This window comes from Medicago truncatula, chromosome 5 (assembly GCF_003473485.1).
Source record: "Medicago truncatula cultivar Jemalong A17 chromosome 5, MtrunA17r5.0-ANR, whole genome shotgun sequence".
Lineage (NCBI taxonomy): Eukaryota > Viridiplantae > Streptophyta > Magnoliopsida > Fabales > Fabaceae > Medicago > Medicago truncatula.
The window spans coordinates 4,751,433-4,776,378 of NC_053046.1; the positions used below are offsets into that span (position 1 = coordinate 4,751,433).

At 32.0% G+C, this 24,946-nt stretch overlaps 4 protein-coding genes and 1 non-coding gene across 5 annotated transcripts; 2 read left to right on the top strand and 3 right to left on the bottom strand.

The window, feature by feature from the left end:
* The first annotated feature begins 472 nt into the window (after nucleotides 1–472).
* LOC11421816 (beta-amyrin 11-oxidase) lies at nucleotides 473–13,520 on the top strand. The gene is made up of 9 exons (XM_003611415.3): nucleotides 473–551; nucleotides 10,157–10,369; nucleotides 10,597–11,080; nucleotides 11,816–12,076; nucleotides 12,226–12,315; nucleotides 12,415–12,493; nucleotides 12,750–12,856; nucleotides 13,000–13,121; nucleotides 13,257–13,520. The coding sequence occupies exons 1-9, from the start codon at nucleotides 526–528 to the stop codon at nucleotides 13,348–13,350; spliced, it is 1,476 nt and encodes a 491-aa protein (XP_003611463.2). The 5' UTR covers nucleotides 473–525; the 3' UTR covers nucleotides 13,351–13,520.
* LOC120580523 (beta-amyrin 11-oxidase) lies at nucleotides 492–5,256 on the top strand. Its single transcript, XM_039834245.1, has 8 exons — nucleotides 492–761; nucleotides 2,763–3,243; nucleotides 3,333–3,596; nucleotides 3,681–3,770; nucleotides 4,096–4,174; nucleotides 4,441–4,547; nucleotides 4,663–4,784; nucleotides 4,889–5,256. Exons 1-8 carry the CDS (start codon nucleotides 526–528, stop codon nucleotides 4,980–4,982), a joined length of 1,473 nt encoding a protein of 490 aa, XP_039690179.1. The 5' UTR covers nucleotides 492–525; the 3' UTR covers nucleotides 4,983–5,256.
* A 706-nt stretch (nucleotides 13,521–14,226) lies between the features above and the next one.
* On the bottom strand, nucleotides 14,227–15,913 carry LOC11433975 (glycine cleavage system H protein, mitochondrial). The gene is made up of 4 exons (XM_003611416.4): nucleotides 15,658–15,913; nucleotides 15,486–15,574; nucleotides 14,904–15,074; nucleotides 14,227–14,561 (listed from the first exon to the last, which is right to left on the bottom strand). Exons 1-4 carry the CDS (start codon nucleotides 15,767–15,769, stop codon nucleotides 14,433–14,435), a joined length of 501 nt encoding a protein of 166 aa, XP_003611464.1. The 5' UTR covers nucleotides 15,770–15,913; the 3' UTR covers nucleotides 14,227–14,432.
* Nucleotides 15,914–17,781: 1,868 nt separating this feature from the next.
* Nucleotides 17,782–17,913, bottom strand: LOC112422288 (U6atac minor spliceosomal RNA). Its single transcript, XR_003012656.1, has one exon. It is a non-coding gene; the product is annotated as a U6atac minor spliceosomal RNA (small nuclear RNA).
* A 2,922-nt stretch (nucleotides 17,914–20,835) lies between these two features.
* LOC11429389 (protein ABCI7, chloroplastic) lies at nucleotides 20,836–24,260 on the bottom strand. The gene is made up of 3 exons (XM_003611421.4): nucleotides 23,294–24,260; nucleotides 22,184–22,443; nucleotides 20,836–21,488 (listed from the first exon to the last, which is right to left on the bottom strand). Exons 1-3 carry the CDS (start codon nucleotides 24,146–24,148, stop codon nucleotides 21,179–21,181), a joined length of 1,425 nt encoding a protein of 474 aa, XP_003611469.1. The 5' UTR covers nucleotides 24,149–24,260; the 3' UTR covers nucleotides 20,836–21,178.
* Between the last annotated feature and the right edge of the window lie 686 nt (nucleotides 24,261–24,946).

A 24,946-nucleotide genomic window follows, 5' to 3' on the forward strand; every position in this document is an offset into this window, starting at 1 on the left:
ATGATCAGTTGAATTTATTTCAACGTTAAAATTAATGTAATTTATTAAAACATCTTTATTAATTGTAGTTAGGTTAATGAATCAAATATAGAAATAATTTATTGGAATGTATTTATTTTATTTATTCTTTAACTTTTTAATGAATTGAATGTACAAGATTTTATAGAATATTTCTTTTTTTGAGTTTATTAACATGTGTTTCAAGGGTACAAGTTAACACTATCTTATTTATTAATAGAACAAATTAATAAATATTGCATTGATATTTTAAACTAACGATTATTTTAAGACATATAAAAAATGCTAAAATGATACTTGACAAGTACTCTTTAAGATGCTTAACAAGTAACTTCATGCACTCATTAACATTACTTACGTACAAAGTAACTCACAAGCATCCGTACATTTTTTCTAACGAGGGAAAAAAAAGGTATCCATGTACATACGTTGGCACTATATAAACACTAGCAACCAAAGAAGTTATCAAAGACATTGCAAAAAACACAAACAAAAAACTAGACAAAAATGGGGTTGCTAGATTATTCCCAATGGTTGATCCTAGTAGCAGCTTTGTTGGGTGGATATGCATTTGTGTTTGGTTTCCTAAGGAGATTGAATGAATGGTACTATGTTGGTAGGTTGGGAAAATCACAAAATCTCCCACCAGGTGATATGGGTTGGCCTTTCTTTGGTAACATGCCTACCTTCGCCAAATATGCTAAATCTGATCCTGACTCACTCATCTATAACCTTATCTCCAGGTATTCATCCATCTATGCTTCGGTTCATCTACAAAACCATGAAATATAAATAAATAAAATCTTATATTTCAATATATGTAATATTTGATTTTCTTTGTCTCTTTCTTTTCATGGCCAATATTTCTCTCAACCACATATTCTGTTGATTATCTTCTCTACCAACCTATACCCGTCACAGTATCACTCACCATATCTGCACTACAACAGCTCGCATGGATTACACGCGAAAACAATAAACTTTTTTCGACTACTCTTTATAGCATTCACAATAGAGATTCTTAATTTTGAGTACTTAAACTGGTCTCACATATATACATAATTCATTTATAATTTTTTAATAACATTATCTAATAAGCACTCAATCACTCCAATGCAGTATCTTTGACAAAAGTTTTAAATGAGTCCCACCAATAAACAAAGCATGCTAAACAAGCATTGCAAAATGATTCATTTAATGAAAAGTATTACGGGGTCCACTTAAGAATGAGATGCTTAAGTAAGACCCTAAAAAATTTCTCCCTAATAGGGGTATATATATATATTAGGCACCGCATCTTAAATCGTTAAAACCTAACCATTGGAGATGATCCTAGATATCGGATATGATTGTGGAGATAATGATACTCGTATGCGTGAAAATCTATACCCGTTACTAAACTAGTAAAATTTCCAAAATGTTATACTTAAACATTAATATTACCTACACAAAAGGAACTCTGGTCTAATTTCCTATTTTGCGTTTCTTGTTTCATTAATAATTTTGTTGGCATAGTATAGTGAAACAGGAATTAGACCAGGGATGTATTTAACAAAAAAAAGTATAAACAGTTAAACACATTAACTCCGACGTCCAAGAATAAAACAGTTCCGCTGCAACTGTCTCGGCGTCTTTTTGCACCGTTGGATATGTCTAAAAATACATTTTTAATATGGTACAAAGACAACTCAAATTTAACACTAAAATCATTGGTACTATGACTTCGAATGTGCTACTATGACAACCAATGGCGTTGCCAGAACCCTGAGTCAGGGGGTGCACACTTATGAAACACTAACACTTGGACACGATATAGACACATCGTCGTTGATAGTAATTAAAAATATCAAAATTGAATGTAAATCACATGTGTCGGTATTGTGTCAGTGTCGGTCACCAAACATATGTTTGAATAGAAGTGTAATTGCTATAGAGATGCAGACTTTTTATTTTCATGAATTATTATTATTTTATATATAAAATTATAACTATTCATTGTTTTTGACAAAAAATTAGTGATATCATTGTCATAGTATAGTTAAAAGTAGTATACAAAATACTTTTTTTTTAAGAAAGTATACAAAATACTTATTTTAATTATTTTGTATATTTAAATACATTTATTTGAAACATAAAGTACAAAAAATAGAGTAATAAAGAAATGAAAGATCTTTTTTTTTATGACAAAGAAATCAAAGATCATTAAAGAATACATGGGTTCCAAACTAATGTACAACTAATGTACTTTGGAAAGATTAAAGAATAAAACAAACTATATTAAATAATGTTAAATCAAATAAAACGAAAAGATAGATTGTCAGTGTGGTACAAGGAAAGACAAATATGGATGGCACAAAAACTGGATGTGACAGTACAGAAGTTGTGTATTTGGGTGCAAAGAAGAGAGAGATTTGGTGCAATGAAGGTGCAAGACTCATACCTGAGGGGGTTCATAATGAATCCCCTGGACAATAGGTGGCTCCGCCCCTGATGACAACCTTACTACGATTCTGCGACCACTCAAATATGATATTAATATCATTTTAATATCTAATTTCTCCAAAGACAAAGGCACAAAATATCAAAAAAGACTCTGCTTATAAGACCACTTTTTATATTTCCACCAATGTTCCAACATATACTACTCAAGAAAATTTACTCAAAACATAGTGCAAAAACATCTATAGTCGTGGATGCTCATAAATGTGACTAACTTTGGATGGTTTTTATTTTATAAAATACAGATATGGCAGGACAGGTATGTACAGGACACATTTGTTTGGGTATCCAACCGTCATAGTTTGCTCGCCAGAGACATGTCGTAATGTACTAAAAGACGAGGAACATCTCAAGCCAGGATACCCTGCTTCAGCTATGGCACTTGCAGGGAAAAAATCATTCCATGGAATATCAAGTGCCGAGCATAAACGTTTGCGAAAGGTAACCACGTCTCCAATAAATGGTCACGAATTGTACAATTATATTGGTCTCATAGAAGATATTGTAGTGAAAAATTTAGAAGATTCGTCTAAAACGAACACACCGGTTGAGTTTCTCAAAGAGGCCAAAAAGTTCACTTTTGATGTCATCACTTCTGTCTTCTTTTCCTCTGATCGTGAACATGCTGACCTTGCTTTGGTTGAGCATTTGTACATTGATTTGCTTCGAGGAATGAGGTCCCAATCGATCAATCTTCCTGGCTTTCCATTCTATAAAGCACTCAAGGTAATTAATTATATACTCATTTATTCATCTAAGTACACAATTTGATTTACACCTTATAGTTACATTTAAAAAAATCCTATTGTGTTTAGGCACGAAAGAAGTTGGTGAAGCTGTTGAAAGGTTTGGTGGATCATAAGAGGAGAAACAATAATAATGAAAAACAACAGACAAAAAAAGATTTGATGGAGTTGTTGATGGAAGCCAGAGACGACGAGGGTGAGAAGTTGGAAGATGAAGACATTATAGACTTGCTTCTTTTGTTCTTGTTAGCTGGTCATGAAAGCTCTGCTTATGGTGTTTTGTGGACCGTTATCAACCTCACTAATCATCCACATGTCTTCGAAAGAGCCAAGGTTTTAATACTATTAATTAATGTGGCATTTTCAAAATTTGTTACTGTTTTTTTTTTTAACAAACAAAACTATGAACCCTTTCAGAAAGAACAAGAAGAGATTATGGCAAGAAGGCCTTCCGATCAAAAAGGACTTACACATACGGAAATTAGGCAAATGAAATATCTTTCTCAGGTATGCGATAGGTGAATTCTTTCTTATCATATTAATGATTCCGGTCATAAGTAGAAAGTTTGGTCAACAAAATTTGATATATTTAGTTGATTAAATACATTAAATTTTGTTGATTCAAATTTCTCGTATATTTAAGATCGAAGAAGTACTATTATTTTAACAAAGTATTTTTGCCTGAATTAAAAATAACCATCTTTCAACTAAGTTGCATGGTTATTTCTAAAATGAAAATTATGATTTTAACATGATATATTCTACACTATAGATTATTGGCTTATTTCCAAAATAAAAAGTATGTTTTGATATGATATATTCTACATTATAGGTTATTGATGAGATGCTGCGCAAAACAAGTATTTCATTTGCGAACTTTAGACAGGCAAAAGTTGATTTTAACCTCAATGGTTAGTCATTTCATTCCATATATTTTTCTGCGTTGATAATTTTGTACTCCATGACAACTCCCTAGCATGGTTTTGGTCGCAGTTGATAACAAATTTTTAGTTGCAGACAAATGTAGTCAATACGACTGCAATTACGATTGCAGATACCTATAAAATTTTACGAAATGGCTGCAAGAAATACGAAACCATGCCCTTATATTAAAAAAAAAAATGTCATCCAGCATTAGAAGAAAAGAAAAACTAAAAATGAAAATGAAAAATTGCAGGTTATACTATACCAAAAGGATGGAAAGTCCTGGTATGGAACAGAGGTGTTCACATGGATCCTGAAAACTACCCCAACCCAAAGGAATTTGATCCTTCCAGATGGGAGGTATGTATAATAATTAATATTGAATTGATTTTTTTTTTTTTTTTTAACAATCCATTTATTTAATTTAATGAACAAATATGTATTATGTTATGTGTACTTTAAAAATGTGATGCAGAATTTCAAAGCAAGAGTAGGACAATTTCTTCCATTTGGATATGGAAGTAGGTATTGTCCAGGAAGTGATTTGGCTAAACTTGAGATCACTATTTACCTTCATCATTTTCTTCTTAACTACAGGTTAATACACACTTGCTTCCATTTTGCAAAGGAATAAAATTATAATTCATTTTTCTAAATAAATAACCAATTTTGTTCTGTCTCTGATTGTTTTTGGTGTGCAGGATGGAGAGAATTAATCCAGATTGTCCAATTACCTACCTGCCAATTGCAAGGCCTACAGATAATTGTCTTGCAAGAATTATAAAAGTAACATAAATCATGGGATTGTTCTCTCTCTATTCTTGTCAATGCTCTTGGAGTTCTTCGCCTAAGATCGTAGTTTTTACTTTATTTTGTCCTTTCTTCTTGATTAAAAAAAATAAGGCCAAGTCATAGGGTTTTGGAACACAATTTTTTAACACAAAAGTTGACACTCTGTGCTGTTCATTATATTTACACGGTGAACACAATAAACTCTATTTGTAACACAAACACAAGATTGTGTCATCAATTAATTTCACTACTTCATTTATAAAAAAGTATTTTGTTTTCCACTTTTTTACTATATATATCTCGTTAACCACTTTGACTACTTCACTAATCACGAAAATGCAAATCATTAATCAGTTATTATACATAATTACAAAATGACTGAAGTACATATATTTATGTAAGTGATTAATGTATTGCATTTTCGTAGTTAATTAAGTAATCAAAGTGGTTAATGAAATATATGGTAAAAAAGTGGTTAATAACATATACTCTTTCTGTTTTAAAATGAGTGTCGTTTTAGCCAATTGCACACATATTAAGGAATGAAATGAAATAATCATTAGACATAACACTTTTACTAAACAACCCTTGTTTTATATGAAAAAAACAAACTTAAAGTTGAATTGAAAATTGTGTGAGAAAAAAGTTGGAGTATTTATTGAGGGTAAAGTTGGAAGAAAAAAAATTAAAGTTGTATTAGAAATATAAAGTGACATTCATTTTGAAACAATTATTTTTTTTGCTAAAGCGACACTCATTTTGAAACGGAGGGAGTACATTCTTTTCTTTTCTTTTTGTTGATGAAGTAGTAAAATGTGTTAATGACTCAACTCAAACATTTATGTTACACAAATATAGTCTTCTATATTTAAAAAAAAAAGTTCTTTTTTAAACAAAAATAAAAAATATTGCTCGGAATGAACAGTACAGATAGCTCATTTTATGGTGAATGTTGTGTTCCAATCCTATATTAATAATGTAATTGGCTTGTATGCCTTAAAAAAAAGTTATTTGCTCGTATAATAGGCCAAGAAAGAATAAATTAAAATGTTGGTACTTTTTTCTTTTTTTAATCGAAAATAAAACATCGATACATACTTTCTCTATATCGTTTCAATTTTATTGGATGTCAATTTAAGTTGACTTTTTTTTTTACAATAGTTTTGATTGAGAAACTCAATTTACTTCCTAATTCAAATGGAAGTAGGGTTTAGGCTATTTCGGCCTTCACCTAGGCAGTCATCTTTTGATGACAGTTTTTTTTTTTTTTAAATAAATCTCTTGATGACAATTAAAATGATGTGGACACCCTTAATTTATAAATTTTTTAAATTATTCGATGTCAAAATCATTTTAATTTTAATCCATAACAAACAAACATTTAATCTAAAAGTATATAATTTGTGATCCATCGAAGAGACGCTCACCTTAGAAAAAAAAAAATAGCAAAAACAAAAAAGGCACCACCCTACTAATAGGAAACAAATTCTCTCTATTCAAAATCCTCAATTTTTCTTGAGTGCAATCTCAACCATCAAACATAAAAGATAAAGAAAACAAGAATTAATTTAAAAGAAGGAAAAAAAAGTGATTTGTATATTTAATGGTTGGGTTGAAAATGGAGAAAAATCAAGTAAAAAAATACAATGGACATCCAATCCCTACCATTAAATAAAAAAATCCCTACCAATGACAATTGTGCTTTTTCGCTTCCCCTGCATATTGCATATATTGAGGCTGTCTTTGTTGGTAACTAGCCATCGGAATTAGGTGCATTGAAAAGATTGAAGAACTATCACATTTTTAAAGAAAATGCTAACTTGTGGATGTGTCCTTAAGGTACAAGTTAAAAAACTAAAAATAAAAATAAAATTTTGAAAATTGTGTATTATTAATTTTGAAAGCTTTAAATTTTATCATTTTCACTTGTGTATTTATTGATTTATTCCTATTTTAGCTTCTTAACTTTTTAGCATGGGTGGATTTACAATTATTAAAAATTACTTCCTCCGTCCCTATATATAAGACCCTTTTATCAAAATCACGGAAATTAAGATAGTGGATATTTGTATTAAAGTTGTTTGTAATCACTATTGTTTTTACAATTTTATCCTTTAAGAAAGAAGGTTAGTTTATGTTTTCAACATGTTATTTATTGTTGATTGAAGAAAAAGATGTATAATAAATAGGGGCATGTATGTAAAAAAATAATTAATGTAGTTGAAATTAACAAAAATGTCTTATAAAAAGGGACAAAAAAAATTCTTAAAAGGGTCTTATAATTAGGGACGGAGGGATTATGTTGTTGCGATGAAAAACTAAATTCTTTTAATGGCATGGCAAGTTACACATTCATAAACCACTCTAACTGAGGCAACTAAAGTTACCCAACTTTTATTTTAAGGTAATAAAGTTGTCAGTTGTCACCCTTTTTAGAACTTTTTTTCCCCTAAAACTCGAATTTCTGAGAGCAAGAAAAAAATTAATCTTGCTTCGAAAAGATAGTTTAATTATATAATTTTTTGTTTTTTTTGCAACTGAACTACTTAATTTAAATTGAAATAGAAGGAAGGTATTGACAGATAGGGGACATTTCCCAAATTGAAACAGAAGAAGCATAACAAGTTTTATGATTAAGGAATAAATAGTGTGTGTTATTATGAGACATAAATTTAGACATAGAGGGGTATCACGAGACCAAAACTAGATGAACATGCCGACTGAATTTAATTCAGGATGAACATGAAAAATCTAGTATATTAAATAGTTGATCTACTATGTCACAAAGAAGATACAAACTCTACGCTTCAGTGTGGCCACAATAAACGTGTTTTTTTTAGAGTTTTTCTTGGCTGTTTTTTTTAGAGTAAGATCACAAAAGAAAGCCACCGTTTGGAGCACCAAAACTCAACTGCGAAACAATTTTGTTGTAGAGTGACTGAAAAATGGAGTTTTTGAAACGCCAAAATCGAGGCCTGATTTGGTAAAATCGGTGGCCGGTCTTTGACAGGTTTTTCAGCCTTTTGGTATGACAATTTTCGGCGGTCAAAGAGCAAAAAACAGTGCCCGGTTTTGTCAGAAGAATAAAAATCGAACGTTTTTTTATGGGCTCATATTTATTCCAATTTTACGAGGGATGCTCTTACTATAAGTATAGATCTTGTATCAGATGAAACCTTGAGAGAGAAGAGGGAGAGAGCTAAAAACAAGGGTTTAAAAGCCAACACAAACACTAGGGTTTGTAGAGTTTGCTCTTGGCAACAAACACTAGGGTTGAGATTGATTCACCTTGAAAAACACTATTAGAATTGAGCCTCTTGGTCACTGGAAGAGATTGTGACTTTGGATAGAATTAGGTTTGAAGGCTAATTCTTGTAACCTTTTTTATATCTCTTTGTAAAGTTACTCATCAATATAGTGGATCGAACTGGGTAAACAAATTTCGTGTTTTCTCTCTTTCTTTCTTTCCTTCTCTCACTACTTTCTACTTTTGCTTGTGTTTATAATTGTTACCCACTTTATTTTGGTTGCTTGATTAATTTACTCCAAACATCAAACATTTTATTGATGTGATTTTTGACGAATTCACTAACAAATTTCTTATTTGTAAACTAAGATGTAGGGAAAGGATTCTCTCGTATCATATGAGCTCCTTTCTAATCTTAGCATTTGATTTGGTAGTGAGAGAAAAAAGAAATGATAGATTATAAAATTAAAAGGAGAAGAAAGGATTTTAACGATTGAGATTTTTGAGAAAAAAACTTGAGAGAATCATCTCCGGTAAGATATAGGTGAATACTTCGATACTCTCAAATATATACATCATCAATCATACTCTCAAACTGATTAAATCTCATGAGGTAATGATGTTGGTGAAGATGAGATATTAATGATCACGCAGATGATGGGGACATGAAAACAATGCAATGCAATTACTGCTACTTGCATGTCGTAAACAATGCAAACTTGTTATACACTTCGAATTTACAATGTCGTATCAACCAACTTGTTGCCACCTTGCAGACAGTACGTTACTCAATTAGAAAAAAGAATCGTAACAAATAGATGGAAGTCAAATTATAGCTGCTTACTTGTTAAGACTTTAGACTGTCTAATATTTCATCACAAATCATGAAAGTAATTTCCTATACACAAATAGAAAATTTACTAAAAATAAATAACAATAATATGAGTAAAAAAATAAAAATAACAATTATGATAATTTTTCAGGTTTAAATTATATACCTCTTTTTATAATTCTTTAAGCTATTTATAACTTATCAACCAAGCTATAGTCCTAACTAAATAACATGGTTGATGAGTTTAGAGACTTTCCTAAAAAATAAATTTTGCCTCAATTAATTGTCATATGTGCATTATTCGCAATCTACTTTAATCATTTTTTTATTAATATATAAAGACAAATATTAATAAATAAAATATTCGATTTGCTTCAATAAATGTTTTCAAAATATTAGTAATTATCAAATGTTGTACATTGACATGGGTAAAAGTAAAATTGTAACAATTATTTTAAGATAGAGTGGTTAAATAAATAGTTTGGAATTAAAATTTGGCTATGAAAATAAACAGCGAGCTGCTTACATGGAAAAGTCATAATATATGACACAATAATTCGGTAAGCAATGAAAGAAACACTTACAGAATATATATCATTTAATTATTTGAATAACAATAAAACATTAATTCTATGTGCAACATATATCTATGTGCAAAATACATATTAAACTCTAAAAGAATATATCATTTAATTATTTGAATAACAATAAAACATTAATTCTTTCGTTTTTTCATTTTTATACAAACATTTATAGTGAAGATTCAAAGTGTAATCTGGTGGCATTATTTATCCGTAACAAGTCAAATATTTCCCTTTTAAAAAAAAAAAAAAAGTCAAATGTATGTAATAATGGTCAGAATAAGAAATCACAATGCACAAAACTAGATATCATCAAAATTGTATTAATACTTCTGCATGCAGTTACGGAACGGTGACCACTTGGCACTTTATAAATACCCCCCTACCCTAAATGAATCTTGAGCAGCAAGGACTTCAGTAGCTAGGAGTCCCAAAAATAGTTCTATAAAAAGGGGTTTACTAATTATAGACATATAGGAAGAAGAAAAAAAATGGTGTTGCTAGATTATTCCCAATGGTTGATCCTAGTAGCAGCTTTGTTGGGTGGATATGCATTTGTGTTTGGTTTCCTAAGGAGATTGAATGAATGGTACTATGTTGGTAGGTTGGGAAAATCACAAAATCTCCCACCAGGTGATATGGGTTGGCCTTTCTTTGGTAACATGCCTACCTTCCTTAAAGCTTTCAAATCTGCTGATCCTGATTCCTTCATCAATAACCTTGTTTCTAGGTACTCTTCTATCTATTTTGCTCATAGTGTGAATTTGAATTCTCTGCCGCATTTGTACGGTACAGTTACTAGAGAATCGTTGAATTATTTAAAGAGTTAAACTTTTGACTTTCAGTTTAACTAATTTCAACGATTCTGAAAGTATTGCACCGTATGTGGCTGTAGAGGAGTCAAAACATCTTTAGTACTACTCACAAAAGTTATTAATGTTACTTTTATTTTATTAGATATGGAAAGACAGGTATGTATAGAACACATTTGTTTGGTAGTCCAAGCATCATAGTATGCACACCAGAGACATGTCGTAAGGTTCTAACCGACGAAGAGAATCTCAAGGTTGGATACCCTCATTCAACCATGGTCCTTACAGGTAAAAGATCATTCCATGGAATCTCAAATTCTGAACACAAACGTTTGAGACGTTTAATCACTTCTCCCATAAATGGTGACGAAGCATTGTCAACTTATATTAGTCTCATTGAGGATAGTGCTGTGAAACATTTAGAAGAGTTGTCTAAAATGAACACACCATGTGAGTTTCTTAAAGAGATGAGAAAGTTTGCTTTTGAAGTCATCACTACCATCTTCATTTCTTCTGATCGTGATCACGTGGACCTTGGTTTGGTTGAAAATTTGTACATTGATTTGCTTAAGGGAATGAAATCACTCGCCATCAATCTCACTGGATTTGCATTCCATAAAGCACTCAAGGTTAGTCATAATAGTTTTTTTTTTTAATAATTAATCGGTACATGTTTGGTATCGCTGTGGATTCTTCGAAATTATGGTGAACCACCATTTTTTTTGTTGCAAAATCACATCGACTCGTCATAATTTTATGATATCAAACATGCATTTAGTATTCAACACCGACAAAACATTGATTTATGTGATGAGAATCAATTACTTTTATACGTGTCATTGTGGGGTTTCTAAGGCAAATATACCGTACCTTAAATAGAATCAGGATCAAAGGTCAATTTATTGTTGAACCAGCACCGCTCCAGAGGGTAAGACATGTACACGTATTTGTCAATGTCACACCATGCCATGCATCATAGAGACCGCAAATAAATTATGTAGCTAGTAATAATGATATTGAATTTATCAACTAAGTATATCGGTTGAATGGAACTTGACTCAGATTTCTGTCCTTTCTTTTAAATAAGATCTTAGGTTGAATTTTATGGATAAAAAAAAATTTGTTAGAAGGAAAGATATCATTAAAGGTAATCGGTCGAATTTCCTTCAGAAATTAATCATCGGTAAAGTCGGGGAATACTTCACAATGATGATGACATATTGACATGGTTAAAAAATGCATTAAAGTTGTCAATTATGTGTATATAGATGAAAATGCAACATTCTTCATGTGATTGAGAAAATTAAGGGGATGGATTTTACTATTCAATATATTAATTGATTAATTTATGGTTGTGTGTTTAGGCAAGAAAGAAGTTGATGAAGCTATTGCAAGCCTTGGTGGATCAAAAAAGGAGGAATAATAATAAAGTAAAAAAGATGAAAAAAGATATGATGGATTTATTGATGGAAGTCAAAGATGAAGAGGGTAGGATGTTGGAGGATGAAGACATTATAGACTTGCTTCTTGTGTTCTTGTTAGCTGGTCATGAAAGCTCTGCTCATGGAATTTTGTGGACTATTATTTACCTCATTGATCATCCACATGTCTTCCAAAGGGCCAAGGTCTTTTAATATTAATTTCAAGACTTTTTTTTCCTTCTTAATCCATAGTTTATGGAAATGGTCCACATATATACATTTTATAATAATGTTGCATTTTCAAATCAAGTTACTGAATTTAAAAAAAATAAAATAAACTATGCATCTTTCAGAAAGAACAAGAAGAGATCATGGAAACAAGGCCTTCCACTCAAAAAGGACTGAACCTTAAGGAAATTAAGCAAATGCAATATCTTTCAAAGGTATGTGAAATGTGAATTCTTTCTTGTCATATTGTTATTATTTTAGTAAGGTATAATATATATTTACATTAATATAAATTAATATATTCTACATTATAGGTTATTGATGAGATGCTGCGCATAACAACAATCTCATTTGCAAATTTTAGACGGGCAAAAGTTGATGTTAACATCAATGGTTAGTTATTCCATTCCATATATTCACAATGTTTCCTCAGTTGATAATTTTGTACAACATTACATACAACTTCCTAGCTTGGTTTGGAGTTCCGGTAAAACAAAGTATGGGTTTTAAATTGCAGTTGCAGTCTCAATTTGTAACAAACCTTTAATTGAAGACAAATGCGAACAATGCAGCTGCAATTACGATTGCAGGATCTCTAAAAGAATTACGAAACTTGCGCAAAAATGACTAAAAATGAAAAAAATTACAGGTTATACAATACCAAAAGGATGGAAGGTCCTGGTTTGGAATAGAGGTGTTCACATGGATCCTGAAATTTACACCAATCCAAAGGAATATGATCCTTCCAGATGGGAGGTATGTACTCCAATCCAAGAGAATTTGTTATTTTCTTAATGCATTGGTGAATTAAATTTGATGAACAAAATATGTAACATGTTATCTTTCAAAAAAAAAAAATATGTAACTTATGTTATGTGTACTTAAAAAATGTGGTGTAGAATTACAAAGCAAAAGCAGGATCATTCAATCCATTTGGATTAGGAAGCAGATTATGTCCAGGAAGTGATCTAGCTAAACTTGAGATCACTATTTACCTTCATCATTTTCTTCTTAACTACAGGTAGGTTAATACACACTTGCTTCCATTTTGCAACCATTGACTTATTGATGCATGCAAAGGAATAAAATAATGTATTCATATGCTAAGAAATTAAATAAATAATCAATTTTGTCTATGATTGTTTTTGTCTTGCAGGATGGAGAGAATTAATCCAGATTGTCCAGTTACCTACCTGCCAGTGCCAAGGCCTAAAGATAATTGCCTTGCAAGAATTATAAAAGTAACATAAATCATGGGATTACTTAGTCTCTTAGTTAATATTCTTGTCAATTATATTATATTTAAATAAAGTTCAAGTCATAGGGTTTAGGCCATGGAATTATAATATAATTTACATTAACATGTATGATGATAGCCAAGGAAATGGAGAAATCAAATGTTGGCACTTGTTTGTTAGTACATTTTTTATCATTGAATTTTGATTAGAATGAGTTTGTCCTTACTTGTTAATTATTCAAATAAATTCATGTCACGTAACGGAGTCATGAAAAATTAAGAAAAAAATGGATCTTGCCCAACCTACCTCAATTTCCATCAACATCAAACCAAAAGTCACAAGCTCTTTGGCTTCTTCAGTTTTGATTAGTCTTTTATTTTATGCTAAGGATTAAAGTCATCTCAACGAATGGTAAGGTAACTCATCTCACTTGACTTGATCTCTTCTATTGGGTAAAGTATTACATTTAACTAGATAAGTGGAAAAAAAATTCTTTTACTCATTAATCAAGTAAAGAAATATTTTATAAAAAAAAATAAAAATGTAAACTAATATTCAACAAATCCATGAAATTCAGACTTTCAACTAGTTTGTCGAGTATAGCTAATAGTTACTGATAAGTGGACAGGTTGCTAAGCGAAGCAAGAGAAACGTGCCCTTTGTTTCATGCCCAAATGTTTGTTGGGTTGCGACCGGGTGTGTGTGGTGTTGAAACCCCTCGTGGTGTGGTTTAGGGTTAAGTGTTGTAATTTGAACTAGTGTGTCGAGTATTAGCTACCAATTACCAATAAGTGGACAGGCTGCTGAGCGAAGACATATACACAATTGACCGAACTTCGCTATCAAACATGTGTTTTTAACTACGAAGCATTCAAATGAAAATAATAATGGATAGAGGTGAATAAGAAATTTCCTTCTTAATTACATGACTAGATAGAAAGACTGACACACTGAAGTGTCGGTAACAATGACAATAGTAGCAAGGAAAGAACAATAACAACTTGAAGCAATTCTATTGCACTTGAAGAAAGTAGATAACAATATCATAGTACATATATAAAAAAAGAGTCAGTCCCATATATTGAAAATTAATTTCAATGTGCAGCATCTTCTTCCTCACAAAATTTTGTGTACTCCTTTGCACCCAACAAGGATTCTAATTCAGATGGATCACTTGGCTTTATTTTGATCATCCATCCATCTTCATATGGGCTTGAGTTGATCTTCAAGTCACAAAAGTAATAAAAATAAATAAATAAGTATGAACTTGTATAAGCTGTTAATTAATTTAAAGACAAAGACATTAAATGTTGACTTATTTCATAAGTCATGACATAAACATCTGTGTAACTATTTGAGGTAAGTTGTTTTCAGCTTATTTTCATAAACATACACCACTAGTTCACTTATCTCTTTAGCTTTGCAAAGTTTCTTATTCTCTATTTGATTGTAAATTAAAATAACTTATTCATAAGCTCTTATATTCAATAAGTACTTAAGTCATTCCTAAGTAATTAACCTTCTTGTCCTAAAAATGAGAGTGAGTGAGTGAATGAATGAATTACCAGGCCAGGTTTTCCAGTGAGCTTATCATTAACTTCAACAATCTCACCAGATATTGGAGAGTTTACATCACTTGTTGCCTTAACACTTTCAACAGCTCCGAAACCATTACCCTTTGTAACTGAACCCCCAGGTTCTGGAAGCTCCACAAACACAACCTCTCCAAGATGGTCCTGCAACCAACAAGTGCAATTAATTAAACAGTTTCAGCCTTCACCTAAGTTGTAAATTGTAATGATTATGTTAGTATATTAGCTTTATGTTAGTAGTTTCTCTTTCGTCAGGGTTTGAATCTCGATCATTTTCCTACTTTAACCCTTAGCTCAATTCAGTCAAGTTATGTAGTTCAGTTATAAGTTGCAGTAGTTAAAGTCTAATTCAATTTACATGCATACACATACTAGAGACCCATACACGAACATATTATAGAGAATTATTTTTATAACTTAGTATCTGACCTAACAACCGACTAATCTGAGTGGTATAATACCACTGTCCACTTGTGGGGGCCTCATTTAAAACCAGAGCGCTCTGCATGGACATATTACGGAGAATGTTAAGGAGGAGAGGTGCAGTAAACTAACCTGAGCATGGTCAGTGATACCAATAGTGGCTACTGAGCCTTCATGCTTCACCCATTCATGTGAAGATGCATACTTGAGTCCATCCAACACTGCAAAAATTGATATAAATACATATATGTTTCCACATTCATTCAACTTGATAGGAAAAAGGAGGGTACATATGAAAGAATACCAGTTGAGAAACATCTGGAGATGGAAAAAGGAGGGGAGAGATGTAATCTGGAGGAAGAAGAAGAGAGTTTGAGAGCATTGGCAGTTGAAGAAGCCCACATCCTCAGTGCCATTGTTAAGACTACTTCTGCTTCTTTGTGTTGTGTTTGTGATAAGAGTACAAATAATAATAAAAATATCAATGAAATGATGAGATAGATAGAGGTGTTGAATGTATGTGTGTTTGTGTGTTTTCCTTTTCCCAAAATATTATCTTGGATGTATGGTGAGCAACGAATGCCTCATCCTTTATTTGTACACTCTCATCCTCTTTTACTTTACACCAACACCACTTTTTCATGTACAAACTTTATAACAGCACTTCATCAATGATATAATCATGCATTAATAATATCCAATCCATTAACTAAATCTACATTCAAATGTAATATTTTTTTAGTGTTGGAATCACCTTCATACATGCATGGATAGCTAAAAATAAAATCTTTTTTTTTTTTTTTATCATAGTACAATTAATTTCGTATCATGGTCGATTTATCAAAATCACAAAAAGATTTATGGAAATTACATTGATTCATTGTGATTTTGGAAAAATTACAATATATATCTTTTGTAAAATTATGGTAATACCATGTAATAAGTTCTTGAGTGTGTTAAACACATGCACCGAGTTAAATACTAGATAGATGTCCATTCTTTCATCATCATCTTTCTAAAGAGGTTATTTTGGTTCAAATTTCGATTTTAAACTTTACCACAAAAATATTTAATTTCTTATATTTTACCTGCTCTTTATGCTAGTCAGCGACTTCGGATATAAATTGGCATATGGATTATAAAAAAAAATAAAAAATACTTTGTAATTTTGTACCAAATAAAATATACTTTGTACTTTACGGGAGTAAATGGCGTACAATATATTCAATTTTTTGTGTGTACCCATGAATTACACAGTTAATTATATTTCATTTTACGAGGTAGGGTCTTGGTAATTTTGTGTTTCATCGGAATGATAAATCTCCTTATGATTGCCTTGGTGACGGTTGACAAAGTGACGACGAACATGTTTAATAAATTATTTTTCATTAATTGAAATTTATATGAGATCGATCAACTCATATTGATTCTACGTAAATTTAATGGGATTCGATAAATTTTATCAATGAAAGAGAGTATGTTAAAAAGTTTGTTAAAGAGTGTACTCCTTACCTACCCATTAATTTTTAAAGAAAGTGACCTTGTAATTTTGAGTTTGGCTGAGACATAAAAGGTAAGTATGATGGATGGAATTCGATAGGGAATTGAGCTTGATGCTCCTTATCTAGTTTAACCTTAAAGTTCATTGATAAATTAAGACAAATGCTCATATGTGTATTATTAGGGGTGCATCTTTAGAAAATTCAAAAGTAAAATTTTTTCTCAAAAAAAAAAAAAAAAGTAAAACTTTTACAATTTTTTCATAAATTAAATATAGAAGAATAATTCCTAAAAAAAAAAAACAAGAACACAAAAAATTAGCCAAATCAATCTATCCTAATTTTTTTTTTGACTGAGGTTTGAACCCCGGACCTTACATATATTATGCATTGTCTTTACCAATTGAGTTAAACTCACATGACAATCTATCCTACTTTACAAGCAACACATGTGAGGTCACAATCCAAAATATAATGCATTTGAATACACTTATACAACTTGAACAAAACACAGTAGAAAACAGTTTACTAATGTGTATTTTTGACAAAATTAAATAAAATGCATTGTTACGTCTTGTGCCTAAATTCCTTTTATTTAAGATCATGACGATAGAAAATTTCTCTTGTTTTTTTTTATAGAGAGAGAGAAGTATTTCTTCTCCCTATATAGTAGTACCCTCTCGGTCCCTACATCCATGGTCTTCAAAACCAGTCTCGATATTTTTTTCATATTTCAAAGCATATACTAACCAAAGTCTTGAATTTATCATCAAACCCCAACTTAAGATCTCACGCATAAGATTGTCCAGTGCTCTTGGAAATTTTAACTAGCGTAATCTTTCTCTTCCTTGAGTCAAGGAATTTTGTGTAAATAGAGTAACTTCACAAGCATGGAATGGAATGGAAGTGTAAAAAAAAAAAAAAAAGGAAAAAAAAATTGGGTTATAGATCCAACCTCAAAGAGGTGGATAGCCTTAACCGAGGTGTGTAACAGGAAAGCCCGAAAGCTGTTCCCATCCCTGTCAGGGGAGATGCCAACCATCTCTCCTTTTCACGAACACATGCTAAAATAGTTGTTCTATGTTTATGAAGACTTAAATATTTGCTGTGATAATCGATGTGGGACTATATTGTTTAAATTATCTCATTGCACATCAAACCCTTCTACATATGTTACCACTACCTATTATGTTATAGGTCTGTTGGTTTGGAAAAAACTTGTTTTTGTGTGTCTGATGGATTATTACTATTAACAATTTAAAGTGGGTGACCTGTTGATTATTACAATTTCTCATATTTTTCTGTGGGTTTAGTAACAGTCTTCTATTCAGCAGGTATGTCACAATTCGTGTTCGGACTTCAGACCTTTCATTAGCATTTCTTTTTAAGATGGTTAGACCTTGTTTCCGATAGAGTAAGTTTTTTTTTTTTTTAAAAAGAATTATTCCGTAGTATTCAAAATATAAGTAATAATAACAATTACGTATTAATAATGCTACCGTGCTAATTTATGTAGATGAGCTTAATTTCTTCAAAAAAAATGTATTAATAATGCTATATACAACGAGAGAAAGAAGTATCACGGACGGAACATACGGAAGGTTGAGAGGGATAAAGGGAAGTCAATAAATAATGGTTGAGCGGAATACAAGTCATGATAGATTTTTGAATCGCTCCTTCAAGACAAATAGCATTTTCAATAAAAACTTTTCAATTTTGATTTTTTTTTTTGAATAATTATGTTTTGATTTCTTAAGACACCGATTGACACTTATATTTTGTATAAAGACTATCATGCATTCTTTTACGTGACCGCGTAACAAATTGAGACTTTATTTGAAAGTTTTAAGTGGAGGATAAGGGAGCCAGGGAGGGAATGACAGCGAGATGGAGAGAAATCTTTCACTTTTTTTAAAGGGTGTTTTCGTATAGAATGAATCATAATAAAAAAATGTTTATGATTAATATATTCTTAATTTTGAGAGTATTATATCGATATAAAAAAAAAAGTGCATACAAGTCTATCATAATCCTACAATATGACAAATATCATATTATACATACGAACTTTACCTTAAAAAAAACATACGAACTTTCCACCGTTTGTTAGTGGTTATTAATCTCTGTTAAAAAATCTGTTTGACACACAAGGTGGATTCTCTCCTCTTAATTGAACTTTATCCGTACGCAGAGATAGGGGCCGAACTCCTAACCACTTACTTAAAGGGTCCTTACCACTTTGACCTATTCATTGTTAGTTAAATAAATTTAGTTATTTAACTAACAATTAAAAACATTTAGTTACTTAGCAGAACCATGCATGCAAATTTTTTACTCAAATGCAAGATTCTCATAGACACAGGGATGTCAATAATTCACCCTTTTCATGTACTCGGACTAGAGAAGTTCAACTTTTTTTAACTGCAAATTTAAGTTCAGCTTATAACAAGAAACTGATATTGGTATTAAATATGTACTTGTTCACATCATCAATCCAAAGCCAAACCACACCACCAAACTACTTAGGGCTAGACAGAAATATTTTACCCACCCAAAAACTGAACAACATACACCCAAGAAAAACCAACAGTCGGTTTGAAGTGGGTTTGCAGGTCGTCAGAATATTTTTCTGGTCTTGCACGGGTTACAACGGTCACATTCGGGTGTGCCAAAATTGATCTATCAATACCTGCATCTGATCAAAATTTGTAAAATGCTCCATTTATCTAAGGGTGTGTTTGTTTCAAGTTATAATTGTTGATTCCCGGGAATAAAATGATAGGAATGTATATGCCTATGTTTGTTACAAGTTTATTAAATTTTATTCCCGGGTATAAAATGTTCCTGGGAATAGAAAAAATTTCCCAAGGAAAAGGGTGGGAATAAAGTTCCCATGGAGATGGGAATAAATTCATAAATAGTTTACCTATTATAATCCCTATTTTTATGGTTCCTAGGAATATTATAAAGCTAACCAAACATATTTTTCCTAAATTCCTTAGAATAAAATTCTCATCTTTATATTCCAAGGAATGTTATTCCTAGGAATAAATTTGGTAAACTTGAAACAAACACACCCTAAGGATAACGCATAAGATAGCGGGGAAAAAACAGATCATGAAAGCATCACTAGCAAGCATAGTTGAAGTCTTGAAAACTTTCACCCATTACGGTACCTACCATGTTTTCAGGCAAAAGCGAGATTCAATTGGTTAAGTAGAGTTTTGTGTGTCCTTCGTGATCAAATCTTTAGCTGTAAATAACAGTGCTCTTTTTCTAAGTGGTCATAGTGACAGGACCTGGATTGCTTTTTTTTTTTTTTTAAAATAGTTGCTTCCTCTGTGCAGAAGTTCCCTTCCCATGATGAATACATCTTCACAGGGAAAACAATGACTAAGAATTATAAAAATAGCGAGCATAGTTAAAACCAATCATGCCCCAACACCATGCTTATAGTGATGCCAATACAGTCACTGCCTTCAGCAAAAGCTTCAGAAGCCTAATAAGGATGGTTTCAGTTGCTGCTTTTGTACTGGACAGAAGGAAAATTTCTATTGTATTTTGTTGCTGTCTTCTTATTTCTCTAGTTTTAGCTATTCAGTTTTGAATGTGATTTCAATTATAAACATTGCATGGATGTTTCTGACTGGTAACTTGAAATGACAATTTATGCAACTGTGTACACTCGATACATCCAATCAATGAAGTGCATAATGACCACGAGACTACATTCAAGCATATTGTAGATTTGTTAGATGCTTAAGCCATGTAATGCTGTTCAACTGCCAATTACTGGAACCAAATTTCAACAATGCTATAGATTGTGAGAAATGTATCCCTTTATTTGATGAGAAAAGGAAAACAATAATTATCTACTGCTGTAGAATACTCCATTTTGCAAATAGATGTAAAAACTTGGGAATATTTTTATCCTTGATATGCAGATATATAAGGCCTTAGGATAGAGAGAAAATTGAGTTCCATTTGGAAGAAGGTCTACATCTCATGTTACTTGGTAAGAAAATCATGTTATGAGAAACAGAAATATATAAGAAATATGTATATATTCTACATACACAACTGTGAGTCCTATTATTGTTTTTGGACTCACCTGAAAAATGTATTTTCCAAAAAATACATAAATACAACTAGAAGTGCACGGTGATGGATAAAGCCTCAATTGTTACAATTGCCGGAGTAGACACTTCATTTTGTAGAAATTGGTTAGAAACCATGACAAGAAACAAGATTTTTTTTCTATTCCAATTTATACTTTTATCAAGCTGACATAACATGTTTACATGTAGCACATACCTACAATTGTGATCATTTAGGAGATGGATCCAATAAACTTTTAATCTGACTTCGTACTCTATCTCTAATGGAAGAATTAGGAAACTTATCTATCACTTCCCCTCCAAAGGCAAAAATTAGAACCCTTCTAGCTGTTTCTGAATCAATGCCACGTGCTTGGAAATACAGAAGTTGGCTTTGTTCCAGGTCACTTATTGCAGCTCCATGGGAACACTTGACGTCATCAGCGATGATTTGGAGATTTGGTTTAACATTTACAGTTGCACGAGGTTCAAGAAGAAGGCTTCTTGATAACTGTCCAGCATCTGTCTGCTGAGCATACCTACACAAGAATAGTGTATTACTGATATAAAGTGGCATATGTGATGAAATACAAGACATTAGTGAACAATTACCACCTGTCCTAGCTCAATAAATAAAAATTATAGCAATTAGATGTAACTAAAACTCATTAAGTAATTAGATTATATTGTGGGGATTTCAGTCCTCAATCAGCATTAGAAACACAACAGCTCAATCACATATTAAATCGAAAGAGTAAAAGTGAAGCATGCATAGAATTTTCCATTCTTGATACATAAAAGCACATTCCTACATAAATGACTAAAAGGCAGTTTAGATATACGTGCAATAACAAGGGTGTATAAGGTTTGTTTGGTGGTTGGGAAGGGGAAGTTGAAGAGTGGAGTGCTAAGGAGGTTGGGAGTTCGATTCCTACTCCCAGCATAATTAATGCTAACAATATTAACATTGGCTGTTTCAGAAGAAAAAAAATACAATAACTGAGTATCAATCCATAGCAAGACGGGTGAAATTAGTTTCAGCATATGAATTGTTTCATAATCTCTTTCTGTTAATTTCTCCGTAAACATATATACAATTGTAAGGACTTCTTCGGTTCTTCATAAATGGTTATTAGATACTTATTTGAATTGAGAAGCTCTTGTGAGTTGTTAGAAACTAATCGAAAATTGGCCTAAATCCACTCTTGTATTGTTGTGCAAAAGAAAGAATTACCTGTTAACCTTGACGTTTCCGTCAAAAACTGCTTGTCCCTGTGAATGAGCCACAATGCACTTATGAATCTGACGGGAATAACCCCTTGGATGATCCAATACAAGACTACTGTGAAGATCCTGTGTTTGATTACCAACAGACAAGTGCAAAGTTGATAGCTCTGTCACTGTGTCCGGACCTAGTTGTTTGATATGAAGATTGTGTCTTCCAAGTTTGCCTCCTGTGCTTACCTCTGTAAGCTCGTATGTACTAGATGATTCCTGCAAACAATTACCAAAGAATCACAAACCAATCATGTCAAGTTTCTTCTACATATCCACCCTTGCATAACTTCTAAAAAATAGTATAGCAAAATGCTAACTGCTACAAAACAAACAGCACACAAAATGCAATTATAGAGGTTATTTTTATACAATTACTTTTCTATCCTCACTAGTAATCATTTGCATTTCTATTCCTCTGCGTATGGTTAGCCATTATCTTCTTCATCAAAAGTCCATATGAAATTTTTTTCCATTAAATAGTCAAGCTCAATAGAAAATAACTTTTTTGAAGTCAATACTTGATATAGATTATAAAGGCAATATAAGTAGTAGTGTGATATTGTGATAGAAACCTAATGACAAATGATGGAAATACTTCTATCAGGTACTAAAAGATAAATTGTTTTGCAAATGATTCCAGTAGTGACCTGCTGTGTACGACTCGTATTCACTGATAAGTTGACAGTCGATCAATCAATCGAATTGTAGTATTTAACCACAGCATTGTACCCTATAACACTAAGAATTGCATAATCGAAAAACAACAATGCAGCTTCTCTGTCATATGCACAATTAGCACCAAACTTCATGATCAATGTTTGTATTCTTATGTCCATTAATTTATCTCTTTCCTATAGAGCTCAAGTTTACTATTCTAACATAACATTTTCATTCGCATAAACAATAAATTCATACTTAACTTCAAACTCAATTGAACTCCAATCAAGTTCATCGAAAATCACAAATTTTTATACTCTACCTCTGAGCCAAACATACAATCAAACTCTAAACATACATCAAAAAATTGATATCCCAAGCAAAAATTGCGCAAAAAAAGATGATCAACCTGACGAACGGAAGTCCATTTGATATGCGCAGCAAGCATCGACTGAGTCTGAACATAAGAATGCCTGACCTTACCACCTTCCCCAATCACAACCTCCAAAACAGCATTACTCCAATAACACTCATTCTCATTCCCTTCAAACTCCTCAACTATATCAACCTCTCCACCTTTCTCCACCACCACCAAAACCCTCGGATTCGATAAATACAACTCATTCCCACCTTCCTTACTACCCTGCAACGATACATAACCCAAATGTACCGGGGTTTCAACACGAACACCCTCCGGTACATAAACCACCGTCAAATCCGGTGCACCCATACCATTAATCGACCAAAACAAATCACCACCGTCCAATCCAGAAACCAATTCCAAAACCCTCTTAGCAACAACACCATTCAATTTTGACAAATTACCAACGTAAACCCCATCTGAAAACTCCGAGATTTTCGAAGTTGATTGTATGAAGTGTCCATCAACGATGCTGATATGGCAGGGGAACTGATCGGTGGCAGTGGTGGTGGTGGTTGGGATTGGGGCGGGGAGGATTTGGGAAGAACGGAGGAAGGAGAAGTCGTTGAAGCGAAAAGGTTCGTGTTTTCGAGAAGGCCATGGAGAAGAGAGAAGAGAGTGTGAAGAAGCTTGTCGAAGATTCTGAAGAGGTTGTGGTGTAGGGACGGAGTCTTCTAAGGTTTCAGCGAGGTCGAGAATGAATGGGTCTGAAGAGATTGAAATAGCGTTGTTGAATGTGACTCTGGTTTTGGTTCTGATGAGTTTTTGAGATTTTGAGGAAGAAGATGAAGATGATGGGATTATGGGGTTGAATGCTGCAGGTGTTAATGCTATGCCACTCATTATTTTTGTTGAGTAAAGTTACATACAGAGTTCAGAAATGATAGATGATAACTCTTAACAAGAAATGGTGGTGGTGTGAGTGGTAGAAAAGGGGGTGTTGGTTTAGTAGATACCATTGTTGATGTGAAACATCTAGCAATTGCTTATAGGCACCTTATATTACTCACAATACCTTCAATTATAATTAATTACCGTTTGAGGAGCTTTTAAATTGCCTAAACCGATTTAAAAAATAACTTAATCAATTTAAAAGTGAAAAATAGTTAAATGTCGTTCATTAGGTGTTAGTGAGCATTTGGTAGGTGATTATAGAGCAATCATCTAACTAGTAACACAATTTGTGCAAGTTTTATGTTGTTATGTGATTATGAAGAACATAAGAGTGTGTTAAGTTGTGTTTATGGTATAAAGTAAACTTAGTGGTAGTGTGGAAAAGAAAATTGGTACATTAACGTTTGGTTAGGGTTATGTCAAACTTCACAGTTTTTTAAGATAGATAGATAGATAGTGGTATAAAATAGGAATGTTTGAAATTTTAAATAACTCAAGATTTCTTACACAAACGATGAAGTTGATAATTTTTTTTTTGACGAATATGATGTACAATTTTAGTGACAAATATGTCTCTAAAACAAAAATTAATATATATTCTAGTTTGATCTTATTGACAATGAAAACTTTATTTCTTGGTGAACCAATGATATTTGTATCAACATTTTAATCTTATTTTTGATTTTTTTTTAATTGTCGTCTTATATTATCAGTAACTTTCAATTTAAATCAGAACCCTAGTTTTCT